Source organism: Ochotona curzoniae, unplaced genomic scaffold, assembly GCF_017591425.1.
Source record: "Ochotona curzoniae isolate NIBS_2020 unplaced genomic scaffold, NIBS_Ocur_1.0 contig_3498, whole genome shotgun sequence".
In the NCBI taxonomy this organism is placed as follows: domain Eukaryota; kingdom Metazoa; phylum Chordata; class Mammalia; order Lagomorpha; family Ochotonidae; genus Ochotona; species Ochotona curzoniae.
In genome coordinates, this window is record NW_024465885.1 from 37,289,996 (window position 1) to 37,304,563 (window position 14,568).

Genomic DNA, 14,568 nt, shown 5'->3' on the forward strand with positions numbered 1-14,568 from the left:
CTGCCCTACAAATGATACTTCAAGATGTTCTCTTGACAGAGAAGAGGAATAGCACCCAGCAAAACCAAAGGCAAATGGGAAGAACATCCCAGTAAAATGACAACAGAAGCCTAAATCAATAAACAACCCATTGCTAAAATGACAGGACCAAAGTACCACCCATACATATCAAACTCTGAATATAAATGGTTTAAAAGTCATAGATTAGTAGACTGGATTAAAAAACAAAACTCATCTATTTATTGTCTAGAAGAGACACACTCCAACAAAAATCAGAGGAAACTACATTGCATGGTTTTTGCTGTTTTCCCTTAGTTTCATCTCTTCAAAGCAGTTTCTTTTGATTAAATAATTCAATGACTTGTAGATCATGCAGTGGCACCATTTTCTTCAAGAAAGTTTTGATTTTTATTGCTTCAGCTACATGTTAGGCCTTTAGTAGCACGTTATTTAACTTCTTGAAGTTGTTAATTTAATTTTTCTCCCTGATGTTAATTTTGTTTTGTGGCTTTTCATTGAATGTACAGTAGCTGTGAAATGGAGACTGTCATATCTAGTAACGTCATTTAATTTGATGGCATTGTAAATTTCTATTTTTCTTTTTATTGTTGATTTTGTATCATGACTTTTCATTTAAGGGGATGTACAGTAGCTGTGAAATGGAGACTAACATCCAGGTGTGAGGATGCAGTGTTGTATGTATTTCTGCTTCTAGACAAGATGGACTTACAATGAAACTGTTTACTATATCTTGACAATAGGACGCTGGACTCTCTGCCATTGTCCATGCCCGCAATGATGGACATATGACTGTGTATGAAGAACTATATGTTAGTAATGATATGGAGGAATTAGGTGGGGGAGAGGGAATTGGGGAGGGGATAAGGGAATATGGAACTGTATCATAAAATGATAATAATAATAATAAAAAGTAAAAAAATAAGAATTTCTGTTTCAGCAGCTCCCAACTCTTCAGCGATTCGGTTTTCCTTAGCAACTCTTTTCAGCATTTAAATCAAGAGCGCTCTCTCCTGACTGAACAGTAAATGCTAGCCGATTCACCTGCCAATGAGAGCCCTGCTTCGAGAGGTGTCAATCTGCAAAGCTTAGAGGTGTTAAAATGCAAATAGGAATCCCAAGAGAGGAAAGTGATTGTACTGACCAGTTTTTGATGATGAACCTCATAGCCAGAATCGTGTCGGAACTCCGCATCCATTTTCACTTCAGAGATCTCTTCTGTCTTGATATTTGTCAACCCTGAACCTGCATGACATCATAATTAAAATATGTAGGATGACCAGCTAGTTTTAGCTCTGTCAACAGTGTGATGACTCAAAGGCTACCAAAAACTTATTTCAGGCCTGAAGTCACAGAGGATTAGACGGATGAGTACAAAAAAATGACACCCACTATTTAAAGTTTTAACCGCCACCTATTTTAACCAAAATGAAGTTTAAAAAAAATCTGAATTTGAGCCTTTTGAGGAGAAAAGAGGTTAAATGTTGGTTGGGGAAGTTGGCAAGGTTTTGTCTTTGAATATGTTTGCTGGGTTGGGGGTTTATTATTTCACCTATTATGTGCATTTTTTCCCCCATGTGATCTCATTACTTCAGAAAAAAAAAATAATGAAAGGCCTTAAAAATGAGAATTACCTGGTGGGACAAAACCTCTACTTTAGGGCTCTGTTCCAATTACAAATTATGTTCATGAATCTATGCAGTGAAGCACTAAAAACATTATAGAATTTACTTAGTAAATATTCCAGTTATAGATACAGGATATAATTGGTTCAGTACATAATTTTTAAAATGCTTCTTTTGCAGTAACAGAATTTATAGCCTCCAAATTTTTTCCTTCTCTATGAATTGCTATAGAATTCTTTATTACACTAATTGCCGTAATCAATCTCATTATTCAAAGAGCCAAAATCTGGAGTTTAAAAGCAAATGCACAATCATCCTTAAAATAACCAAACTCTCCAGTAATTCCCGGGATACATATCAGTTTGCATGGTGTAGCATTTCAGTGTTAAAAGTCAGAATCTGGGGCTTTTCAAACCATGTTCTCCGTGGTGTTCCCCCGCCACAGGCAGGTCTGCGCCTCCGTGACCACAGGGATGCACCAGTTTGCTTCGACTGTCCGATGATTTTGCCTGCTGGCATGGTCTTCCTACATTAGGCCAACTGGTTTCTCTCTAGTGTCCACACTGAGTTTCAGTCCTCCCCAAACAAACTTTTACAAGGCAATGACACTAATAACTTTCAATTCTACTTGTATCTTTTATTGTCCGATGACCCCTTTAAGAGGCTGTGAGCTTTGTATGACCAAGGTATCTTTTTTTTTTTTTTATTTATTGCTGTCATCAGGATCCAGCAGTGCAACAGTTAAGGATATATTTCTGAATTGTTTCCTTCTAAAATTTGCTTATGTATTTGAATCTCATATATATATATATGAGAGAAAGGGGGGAGGGGAAGAGAGAGAGAGAATGCCTCCATCTGTTGATTCATTCCCCAAGTGGCCAGGGTGAATCCAGAAGCTTCTTCCAAGGCTCCCACATGGGCACAGAGATCCACATTTTGGGGCCATTTTCCACTGTTTTCCCAGACATTTCAGTAGGGGGCAGGAGCACCTGGCATACACCTGGCGCCCGTGCAGCGTGTCAGTGTAGCCAGTAGCAGCATTACCACCTTCTGCCACAATACAAGCCCCTTTTCTTGAGGTTTTTAAAGAAAACTCTTCAGCACTCCTGTTTTTCAGATTTGAGAGCCAAATAATTACAGAAAAAATAGTAGAGAACAATGAGCTCTCCATTTGAGAGTTTCTAAGTTAGTAATGTTTCTGAAAGGGCATGAGGATACCTTCCTTTTGTATTATTATTTTTAATTTTTATTGGAAAGTCAGATATACAGAGACGAGGAGAGACAGAGAGGAAGATATTCTGTCAGATGATTCACTCCCCAGGTGGCCCCAACTGCGCCAATCCACAGGCAGGAGCCCGGAGCCTCTTCCGGGTCTCCCACACGGGTGCAGGGTCCCAAGGCTTTGGGTTGTCCTTGACTGCTTTCCCAGGCCACAAGCAGGGAGCTGGATGGGAAGGGGGGCTGCCAGGACAGGAACTGGTGCCCATATGGGATCCTAGCATGTGCAAGGTGAGGACTTTAGCTGCTAGGCTATCACACCAGACCCGAGGAGACTTTCATTGGTCCAAATACACACACACACACACTCACACTCTCCCCCTAAAAGAAATTCAAATACCAAGTCAGCACAGCAGCTAATGAAGGTTTATAACTAATAACATACTGGAGTCTGAACAGAGCTGTAGCTAGTTCATTTTTGTTTAGCAGGTATGAACACACTTTAAGGATATTGATTTTGGTGGGAAAAGATTTGGAAATCTATGCATAGAGGGATTCTTCAAACAAGTTAATGGAACACACATTTTATGAAGAAAAAAAAAAGATACTTGAATTTTGACATTTTTTGGGGTACCAAAGTTATCTTTTTTAATTCCATAACCTATGTGGAATCCTGCTTTTGCAGTCCGTTAGTGAAGACCTTCACGGGGAGCTGGCACCAGCAACGACACCGAGTGCAGTGGTCTCCAGGAGCGCCAGCGCTGGGCCCTGTCCCTCTAAGCCACGCGGACTGGGAAGTCAGCCGCTCAGGTAGGAGAGGCATGTTTTTCATAACTCTTCTCCTGTGCCTTGGGGTCATGGGCCTGGTTTCCTTTATTAGGACTAGAGGAAGGAGACAGTGCAGTGCAATGAAAAGGGGAGCTTTCTGCCATGCGTCAAGAGCCTCCTTTTGATTCCAGTCAAACTGGGTAACTTGCCCTTCACGGTCTCTCCCAGGAAGCAAGCCAGGGAGAGTGCTGTATCAGCCATCATGCTCAAAAAGTCACTATTGTTGTAACCGTGCCCCCCCTAATTGCACTACGTTCTAGAAATTGCAATGTTTGGTTTTTTAGATGTGGAACTCAAGAGAAGGCATCCCCTCAGTCATGATTATAGAGCAATCAGTAATGGAAAACAACCACCCATTCTTTTCTTGCTTCTGAGCGACAAGTGTGATTATTCAAAAACAATGGCATTAAGCTGAATAACACATCCTGGGGTTTCTAAGTTTGGAAAGTCTAAAGATATAATTTGGCATATTAGAACCATCTTAAAAATGGTTTCATAAAATGTGATGTCGAAGAACCCCAATCATTGCTGCAAAACTCGAGGACATCAGCTCAAATGGCCGAGAGACCATCTATAAGCAGAAATATACGGTGCGTCTGAATTCATCTCCAGCAGCAGTTGCTATTCTTAGACACACGCCGCAGCTCCCTGTGTGAGCACTTCTAGGACTCCTTGAAAAGAGAAAGCTGCCACGGTATAAGCCAGGAGACCCGACACAGGTTTGGTTCCATCTGCACAGAACAGTTCCTATCTTCTTTGCCAGTCCATGTCACTCACACATTTTGTTGTCTTTCTGCAAGCTCATTTCCATTAGGCTCCCTGGTCAACAGAGCACCCTGGCGGTGTCAGTACTCCAACTGCCCACCTAACCAAGCATTTTTGTTTGCAAGGTCTATGCTTTGTGCATTTCCCTGTCTTCTGATTACAATTGTATCTAGCTAAACTCGTGACTGATATCTTCCTGCTCTATGCTAAGCTCCCGGGAGCAGGGCCCTAATCTTTTACCCTCTGTAGAATTTAGTGCATTGTTCTTTGAAATATCAAAGATTCTAGATAGCTTTTTCTCACCTGTATCACTAAGTATTTTCTAGTGACTTCCTTAAAGCAGGTTTATTTTACCTGACAATATTTGGAAATATTCATGTTAAAAAAGAATGGATTGGTGGGTTCACACCTTATTCACTATATAAAGTGCCCCCGCCGCCCCGGGAACTTAATTCAATTGACTGAGTGATGGCGTCTATGCAACATTTTATGCTTTTAAGTGAAAAGTAGGTTGTCTTTGAAAATCAAGTGTGAGGCACCAGGAAACTGCGCAACCAGGTGAATAACATGAGCCGGTTTTAACTGCAGTCAGAGAACTAACCTTCAGTCTTGGCTCTCACCAGCTGGCTGGCAGAGAGGCAGCCTCAACCGCCAGCTCCTTGAGATGCACTTAGGTGACACTGACTATAAGGAGGACATTAGGAGAGCTGAAGTGTCTGTGACTTACATAATGTGAGTTCCCCTTAAAAGCTCCACAGATTCACGAAACCAACGAGATTAGTTGTCAAGATGCGTCACTCGGCTGTCACAGCTGCCACTGTGCATCACACTGCGAGGGCGTGGAGATGCCACGAGCCCTGCTCTCAGTGTCCGTCAGTGACTGTGCCCGGAGGCAGCCATGGGTCAAGCGTGGGCCGTCTCCATGAAGGATACAGGTCTGCTGCTCAGCCCACAGCTGGACCTGTGTGTGTTGTACACTCAGTGGAGGCTGATTCTCTCTTCCCTGACTGTTGCACTCAGACTTTACAAGGATAAAGAAACATACCAAAAAAAAAAAAAAAAAAAACGCAAGATTTGTGCTACAGGGAGTAGATCCTCCCCAGAATACAGCACTTTGTCAGCTCAGTAACTTCCCTGCTTTCTAATTCACCGAATAGACTGGCTCACTTGGCAGTTGGGGCGAGGTCGTACATGTAGCAGATACCACACCTGTGACTACGGGCCTGGAGGGAGAGGCTAGACACAGCAAAGGTGAGAAGACGCTTCTCTTTTTTTTCCTGCTTGGGTAACTAACCAACTTTGGTTTTAACAGAATTTGCAGGTAGGTTATGTGAAAAATAAAGGACTAGGTGCAAAATTGTGGACATGGACCTGCGGTGTGAGCTGCCCACCGACAGTAAACATACAATGGCCAAGACTAAAGCGAGGTATTTTCTGGCCGTCCCCACACACCAACTGTGTTATTTTTCTGGAAAACCACAGCACTTTGAGGCCTATATTGAACTCGTTAAGACATCAAACAAGAAAGAGATGTTCACAGCATTAATAATCACATTATCACCTGATTCTCATGAACCTGTCTGCGATTCTGTATTTCAGGACAGTTCTATTGAATTCTCTCCCCTGGTGGGAGGCAGGGGAAACAACGTTGACAAAGCTTATTTTACATTCCAACAGGAAACCTCAGAAACAAAAATTTGGATGACTTACTTAGGAATCTGGGAAACAAAGTATAAGGGCAAAAGAAAGGGAAATTTTTTTAAGTTTGGTTCCCAAGGTCATTTCAAATTCTCTGCCGTGTGGGAGATTGAGAGAAGCTTATCCAGGGTTGGGGTGGGGCAGGGGGATGGCGACTGCTCATGCTCAGGTGCAGAATGCTAGCAGGTGGAAGGCGGGCGGGGCAGATACCTGGTCGGGTGGTCAGTCCTCGGTCAGCGGCAGGGCGGGCGTCGACAGGCTCAACTGGGCACAGGAAGCGAGAGACACAGAAAGCAAACGTGACAAATCAAGATGGTGAGTGGTGGCTTCTGGCCGCAGAGCAGAGCGCGAGCGCGAGCAGTAAACAAGTTATAAAAAAAGGAACAGCTAGGTGAGAACCGCAGCCAGTTAATACAAGCACCAGGGAGTGGGCGGGGCACCCCTTGCAAAGGCTCACAGGATTGCTTTGCCAATCCGCCCCCCTAACTTCACTCCCCGGGATAGGGAGCTACATCAAAGGAGACGGTGGGCGGTGGGGATTTCCCTCTGAGCTAGTTTAGCAAGGGCTGCTAGGCTTTCCATTGCAAATAGACTATACTAGCCCAGAGGAAAACCTCCTTTTACAACCCCATCATCTTACCTTATTTTCCAGTTAATTAACTACAAAAGGGCTCTTTTAGATCTCCCTGGAAAATGCAAACTATGAAATTATCAGGAGAGCAAGTTTCACCACACATCATCTGCAACTGAGGGAATCCAACCTGTCCGTAGTCTGAGGGTAGAAGGAAACCAGCTTCTCTTTTTGAAGGCAGGTTTTCACTGACACACAGCTGATGTGTGTGAAATGTCACGCTTTCTTATTGCACCTGTGAGATTCCTGAGGATTCCTTTCTACATGTCCTGGGCCTGATTCCAAAAACACAGGGTGGCTGCACAAATGTGCCCATCAGCTGACATTTCTCAAGTGTGTCTGAATCCCAGAAAATATGGTGTTGGAAGAGATGAGGAAAGGAGGAAGCGACAAAGCTTTTAGAGCTAATAAATAATCGGAAAGCTCACTAAAGCCAAGAGGGGGAAAGCCCCTAGGGGCTGGCCGAGTGAGTGCAGGGATGGTTTAGGTGCAGAAGGGAGACAGGTACAGTCAATGCTGTCACTCGGGGACTTGGAATTTCAACAAAACCATCCAACAGCTTAGTCATCTGCAAGTGGGGGAAACCCAGCTGTCAGCCAAGTATTCAAAATAGGAGAAAATACTATTTCCAAGAGAACTTAGCCATCTGGATGAATCAAGAGAAAAATAATTGCGTCTTTCCTTGTGTAGAGAATGGTAGCACGGTAGAGAAAGGGAGTGTAGGAGGCCTTACAACTTGGTTGCAGATTTACAATGTTCATGACCTGCGATAAAGGACCATTTCTAAGATAAAATCCTTGTATAGAAAACAGAAATAACAACATTTATATCTTTACATGGTAGTCTGGACCAAATACCTTTTTTTAAATACAACCTTTTTTTTCTATATAATTTAAGAAATATAATGACTTGCTTTATTTATTTGAGAGAATTACAGAAAAAGAGATCTTCTGACCACTGATTGATACCCTAGATAGTCACCACCAACCAACCAACCAGGGCTGTGCCAGGCTGAAACTGGCAGCCAATATTTCTGTGTGGGTTTGCCATGTGGCTGGAAGGGGTACAAGCATTTAGGTCTTCTGCTTCCCAGGTCCACGAGCAGGGAGCTGGACAGGAAGCAGAGCCAAGGAGACCTGCACCAGTATTCTTATGGGATACCATTGTTGAATGGGGGTAGTTTAACTTGCTAAACCACAATGCTGACTTTGCATGCTATTTTTTTTTTTTGGACCAAACAATTTTTAAAACTTGTTTTAGAAACTCCTACATACTTTTAAATTGATCTGTTAAATCTGCTGATAACAATTGTGAGTGACAACTTTCCAATTCTTTGTGCATTACGAGACATGCAGCCTTCTGCAACTCATAAATATTTTCCACCCATGAAGCATAGTTTGTTTATGTTCCACCTCTCTTCCTTCCTCCCTCCCATTTGCATTACCAGGAATTAGTACTTGTAAAGTGGAGTCCAGAGGCCTTACTGCACTCTCGAGTGCCCTAACTGGTGTCTGAGCTGCAGGTAAGAGAACACCAAAGAACAGAGGCAGTGATCACCACTGCATCACAATTCAGTCGTTTAAAAAGTGTGACTCTGTTTGACTAAGGACATGGGGAGGCAGCTGTCTCTATGGCTTAAATGCAGCTGGTGGTCCCAGGTCCTCTGTTGTGGCACTACTTTGGGGGTGTGTGTGTGATTTTCAGCAAATCAGAATCTTTCCAAACTCTCAAAGTCAACAGGAGTTTTCCAAGGCTCAAATGTGCATGCTTACATGCCAATGAAACTTACAGACAAAGCACTGCTGTACCTTTAAGGGAAATACTGAAACACATCAAATATGCACAGAAATGTAAGATATTACAGGCTGAGAATCCCTTAGCTGAAATGTTTAGGACTGGCAGTATTCCAGCTGACAGATTTTGAAATATCTGCACAGACCACGCATGGCATCTTGGGACTGGGTCCCAAGTCTAAACATGAAATTCAACCACGTTTCATATACACCTTTATCAGCAGTCTGAAGATTAACTTTATGCGATATGATTAATGTGACCTGCATTTTGGCTGCAGCCTGTCACAGGTTCTCAGGTGGGATTATACGCTTGGGAACTTGTGTAAGTTGCTGTTCAAATATTTTGAATCTTAGAGCTATTCTGGTTAGTTTCATGGCACCAGCCTGGTAAGATTAAGGAATATCTAGAAACTGTGAAAAATGTTAGTGGCTGTATCTAAGGCAGTTTTTCCAGAAAATGTTGGCAAGTGAAATCTGAGTGCAGCAAGTGGACAGATGTAGTCTCGATGTGTATGTGTGGGCATCATAAACTTTATGGAGGTCTACAAGGTCTTTACAAGCAAGGTGAGAGCTGGCTGGCACAAGCTCCACTCCTGCTTTGTGTCAGTTGCTGGCCCTCAAGTGCCCCCATGTTGGCCCCTACGTGGCTCAGTCTTGAGCTCAAAGCAACACCCTTGGCTTCTCTGGTTCTGAGACCCTCAGAGGTGGATTGAGCCAGTGTCCTGGCACCACAGGGTCTCCAGCCTACAGGTGGCCTGTGGTGGGACACCTTTCATGACAGAGCCTTGTACGCTAATTACCCTAATTAATCTCCCTTCATAAACATATTCAATTGATTGTGTCTCTCTAGACGACCCTACATGGGAGCATTTTGGGTTTGTGGATTAGAGAGCTATGTCACCAAATATTAGCATGAGTTATCTGAAGACCATACTTCTGTTTTTAGCAAGATAAAAGGAGTACTTGTAGTGACTTATGCTGTATCAATGGAGCCTGCTTTAACAGCGTAAGGTTGGTTTAGAGTGAATTAAATGATACTCAAAGAATAACTGGCTCTTAAATTTAGCAAGCAAACAACACAAACATTTTAAAGGCAATTATGACTATGCAAAGCTGAAAAAACACACATTGACAAGATAATTTAATGCATTATTTTCTAGTCCATTGACAATACATTCAGATTCTTCAAATGGCCCAGAAACAAGGTCAATAATATACTGTCTGAAACATTGGTTGCTTAGCACTTGAGAAAAATAAGCATCAAATCTTAAAGAGTTACAATGAGATGTAGCTTCCCAGCTCTTAGCAGCAAATCCTTCCCCAGAAGTGGAGCGCGATGGAATAAAACACTGGGATTTTGTTAGCTTGTTAGGCCTGGTGCTGTCTGTAACAGGGCGGCTCCAACACAGTGTGGTTTCCTGCTGCCTCTGGTTGGCCTACTGGGGTCAGCAGCTAATTGGGGGGAGGAGGGACTGAGTCTGAAAACACAGGCTCGCAGGTTTAAGGAAGGATTCTTCTTTTTAATCTTCACGTCTAACATGGTTTCCTCATTGCTTCTTTAGGGTTAATTAAAAGTACAAGGGAGCTGCTTCACTGTGTAAATACATGAGAGATAACAATCCCACTTGACTTGTTGGCCATCTTCAAGGATGACTCAAGAGGCAGACTGCTGGGCACAGAGAGTTCCTTGTGGTCACTGCATGCTACAGGGGTGGCTGTGGCTGCCTTCCAGGCAGTCACCTGATTTGACACAAGTGTTTGCAGCCAACCACTGTCACAGTAGGCTACGCACATGACCCTGCAGTTTGCTTGTCTCACTAAGCTTGCAGGTTTTTCAGCTTATAGTTGAAAAAAGGAGTGAAAATGAAAATCCATTATGGCAAATGACTGCTGGTCAAGGCCTTGCTTTTGGAATGGCTGCCTTTGTGGTGGTTATGTTTATTTTTTCAGGGTAAATTAATAAAAGAATGCCCAGGCACAGGACCTTCCTCTGGTCTGCAGTGAATGGGAGAAAAACAATCATTTTTTGGTAAGCATTTGAAGTTGTAACAATAGAGACTGACAGGACAATAAAAGGAAATCCTTTATGAATTTTAGATCTTTGCAATAGTTCTCTTGGTGTGCATGTTTGTAAAGAGAACTAGGACTAAGTCTCTGGGGGGAGAGGCAGGAGAAGGGCAGGAGGGCAGAAAGGTATGACTTTAAGACCAAATCATTTTCAGGACCGTTGCATTCATCTATGTTAAGCATATTCTGAACCATGTGATGCTTTATATATATATATACAAATTCAATTTCAATTTTTTATTATTACTATTGTTATTTTGGTGATGATTCATCGTAAGACAGGTTCGCAGAGTTTCTCTAACAAAGGCCTGGTTCTATTAAAAAAATCTATTAAAAGTTCTCTCTTAAAAATTACTACATTTCAGGCATTTTGCTAAGAGCTTTTCATACTTTCTCACTTAATAATTTCTAATACAAAGATAGCAATATGAGCATTAATTTTTTTTAAAAGATCTACAGAGAGGAGGAGACACAGAGAGGAAGAGCTTCTGTCTGTTGATTCACTCTCCAAGCGGCTGCAATGGCCGGAGCTGAGCTGATCTGAAGCCAGGAGCCCAGGAGCTCTTCTGGTTCTTCCACGCGGGTGCAGGGTCCCAAGGCTTTGGGCCATCCTCGACTGCTTTCCCAGGCCCCAAGCAGGGATCTGGATGGCAAGCAGGGCTGCCAGGACATGAACTGGTACCCATATGGGATTCTGGCACGTGCAAGGCAAGGACTTTAGCTGCTAGGCTATCGCACCAGGCCCTGTATTAGAAATTATTATACCTTATTTTTTTAACTGAATAGGAAACAGCCAGAGAGACTAAGTAACTTGTTTATTATAACACAGTAAGCTTGCAATTTAAACTCAGATCCTTCTTCAGGGGAATGGGGCAGGGACTGTGGGGATATTGAGGTATTTTTGACTATCACTAAGACTAGAGACCAGGGAGGACATGTACCTTTTACTGGGTGGGGGCCAGGAATATTAGATGCTGTGCACCTGGCAGTCCCACAAATAAAATTGTCTTGAACCCGATCTGATTTTGGATTTTCTTCGTGGATCTACAGGTGTGTAAGGCAATGTGAATTTAGAAATCTAACTCAATTTTATATGTAAGCACAGAGCAATGCTTTGAGTTTTCAATGCAACCTAAATATTCAAGGAGCATTGCATTTGGGTAAGTTAAAGAAAGCTCATTTAATTCAGAGCTTTCACAAGTTACTTATTATTTTGGAAAATCTCATAACTCAAGTTTCTGTGGCTTGGAGAGCTCAAATCATGGGAACAGTCTCTGTAGGGGCGTGTGGCCCAGCGTCACACCTCCAGGGAGGACAGACACTGGACTGTCACCATTTCCCCTAGTTGTTGTGCATGGGCACTTACGTGCGTTAAAACACACGATCAACTCACTCCACTGAAATTAAAGCTTGCCCCTGACATAGCCAATCAACTTTATTTCACAGTTCATCACTGTGCTTTTTCAAAATATTTGCAACAAACGGGATGTCAGGTCTGATGAAAAGTATAATTTTAAAAGATTCTGAAGTGTTGTGTTATTTCTCATTATTTTTGTGTGTGATCTTTGCCATTTACCCACAGATCTTTACTTCACCAGAACATGACTTTATTTTATGAAACTCAGACCATGAGACAGCTATCCCCTGAGTATATATAGAGCTGGTAAATCAAATTCTGGGCCCTGTCTTCACAGAGCCCAGTGGCTTCTGGGTGTGTGTGGCTAATGCCAGTGTGCACACCAAAGTTGGTGTGCATATGATTTAGAAAACGACACTGATTTTTGGTTTTCTTTTGCAAAAAATTCTCAGCAGAGACTAAACTGAGAATTTTAAACGGCCACAGTGAGTGTGTGTGTGTGTGTGTCTGTGTGTGTGTGTAATAGTACAGTCAGTATGTGAGCAGGAACATAATTGCATAAAGAGGTTTGTTAACCAGGTCTGTTACAAGTAGATGTCCTTACAATGGTCTCTTCTATGTGAGTAAAGGCTGTTGGCGTAAACAGCTGAGAAGTGATCCATTTTACATTTTAAGTAGCATTATAGTTTAGATTGGATGATATTGCTCTAACTGTCCCCTTTTTGAGTTAAGGAAACCAATTTGAGGTTATTCACATTATGAAAACAGATTATATAGATTTTCTCCAACGGTTCTTCTGAAAAACCCCGAACAATAAAGCTTGTTCAGTGTACTTGAAGTCTAACACTGGGTATCGATTTAGCGTGAGCAATGTGCTGACTGCATTGGATGAAGTGTCCACCTTACAAACGGGAAAGCAGGGTAATTTGCTGCCTGAAGGCAGGAAAATGTAGGTAAAATTCTGCTATGTTTTTGAAAAATATATTTTTACTATTTAGAAAGAGAGTAGCTGATGTATTTATATTTTGAACATGGAAAAATGATTAACCAAAAAAAAAAAGCGCTCTTCTAAACAGCCATCTCTGCTAAGAAGTCCTCAGGACAAGGTACATCAAAAGGTACCTAGATTTGTTCAAACAGAAAAATCTTACTTGTCTGAACTATCATCATGGAGAAAAATATTTGGATGGAAGTTTAATTTGGACATCTGCCTAAGATTTAACTTTCTAAACACAAATTATTCACATCTTAAGAAAAACTTGATTTTGTATTTAAATCTTCTCTAACCTTGCCTTTAGCATTCATTCCAATCTGAAATCTCACATATTTCCCGGGAGAACTAGTTGTCTTAATTTTATCACCTGTCTAGGTAATTATCTTATGAACACTAGTGGAATTTTGTGGAGACTCATTCCAAAAGCAAGCATACGCCCCCAAGTGAGATTTTGTTGTTGTTGTTGTTGTTGTTGTTGTTTTAATTTAAACTTCTATCAAAAACCACCTCTCAGGAACTTAATCTCTTGGGTCCACAACCTTCTCACCTGAAAAACAGTGATAAAAATAACATGTGGTATAAAATAATAGGCGCTTTGCTTCTGTTGTTATTGTGTAATAATGCATCATTTTATATCAAGAAAACAAGAAAAAAATTAATTGAATGTCGCTGCCACAAGTTTTCCATGTGCTTCTTAAGGAATAGGTTGCGGGCTCCTTTTTTCTGCGAGGGGTAACTCTGGGTGGATGCTTTCCCGGATGGAAACTGGGACCTGGGGCAAACTCAAATGTGACCATTCCCACGCCCTTCCTACCTACATGATGAAATGCTATGAACTATCTGATATTTGCTTTGTGACATAAAACATACAAAGAACAATTCACACAAATACATTGATGGTTCTATAGTAGCAACCTCCTATATTTACTTTGTAATAAAAAAACAAAAAATTAGGACTACCGTTAAAAATCTTAATGAATCTCCTCCTCTCCCCACAACCCTCCCAAGGCACACGGGCAGACAGACACAAACACACCATAACATTCCGTTGCCCCCCTCTGGGGACCCTACCTTCATTTTCTGTGTTGGCTGGGACCGAGTCCACCCCAAAAGGATGCCACGGTTGCAGATCGTCCAGGCTGAACTCGCCGTTCACGGGCAGAAGCTCCACGGTGGTCTTCGTTTCGGTCAGGGAAGGCATGAGTGCATCATTTCCATAACTGATTCTTGGCTCGCTGATCATGTTGGCCAAGACGTCATCAGAGTAGTTTTGTTCTTTCTGAAGCAGCTCATCTAATCAAAAACACAACCAGTGCTTTCATGAGCATCCTCAACAATCCAGGCAACGGCAACTGCCACTACCAATGGGCACAACCTGCACCGCTCTCACTTGAGTGAGCTCACATGGAGATACGGTGAGTTCCAGTAGCATCTCTACCTCACAAACGTGGAAACTGAGGCACAAGGAAGTGAAGTCACTTAGGCAAAGTCACAGCAGGTATCCCTGCTGGGGGTTGAATTCATGCAGAACGACCGTGGGTTGACCCTCTACCACCACGCCATTCCTCCCAGAA

At 42.3% G+C, this 14,568-nt stretch overlaps 1 protein-coding gene across 10 annotated transcripts in view; it reads right to left on the reverse strand.

Annotated features, from left to right (window-relative positions):
- The window catches only part of LOC121156772 (amyloid beta precursor protein), a 248,055-nt gene that overhangs the window by 11,146 nt on the left and 222,341 nt on the right, over positions 1-14,568 (reverse strand). For 7 of the 10 annotated variants that reach the window (XM_040980686.1, XM_040980688.1, XM_040980685.1 and 4 more), the window contains 3 exons: positions 14,066-14,287; positions 6,363-6,416; positions 1,163-1,263 (listed from right to left, as the gene is read on the reverse strand). In XM_040980686.1, coding sequence (XP_040836620.1) covers positions 1,163-1,263; positions 6,363-6,416; positions 14,066-14,287 — 377 coding nt within the window. The remainder of the gene's footprint in view (positions 1-1,162; positions 1,264-6,362; positions 6,417-14,065; positions 14,288-14,568) is intronic. The other 3 variants (XM_040980687.1, XM_040980683.1, XM_040980678.1) reach the window with 1 other exon arrangement.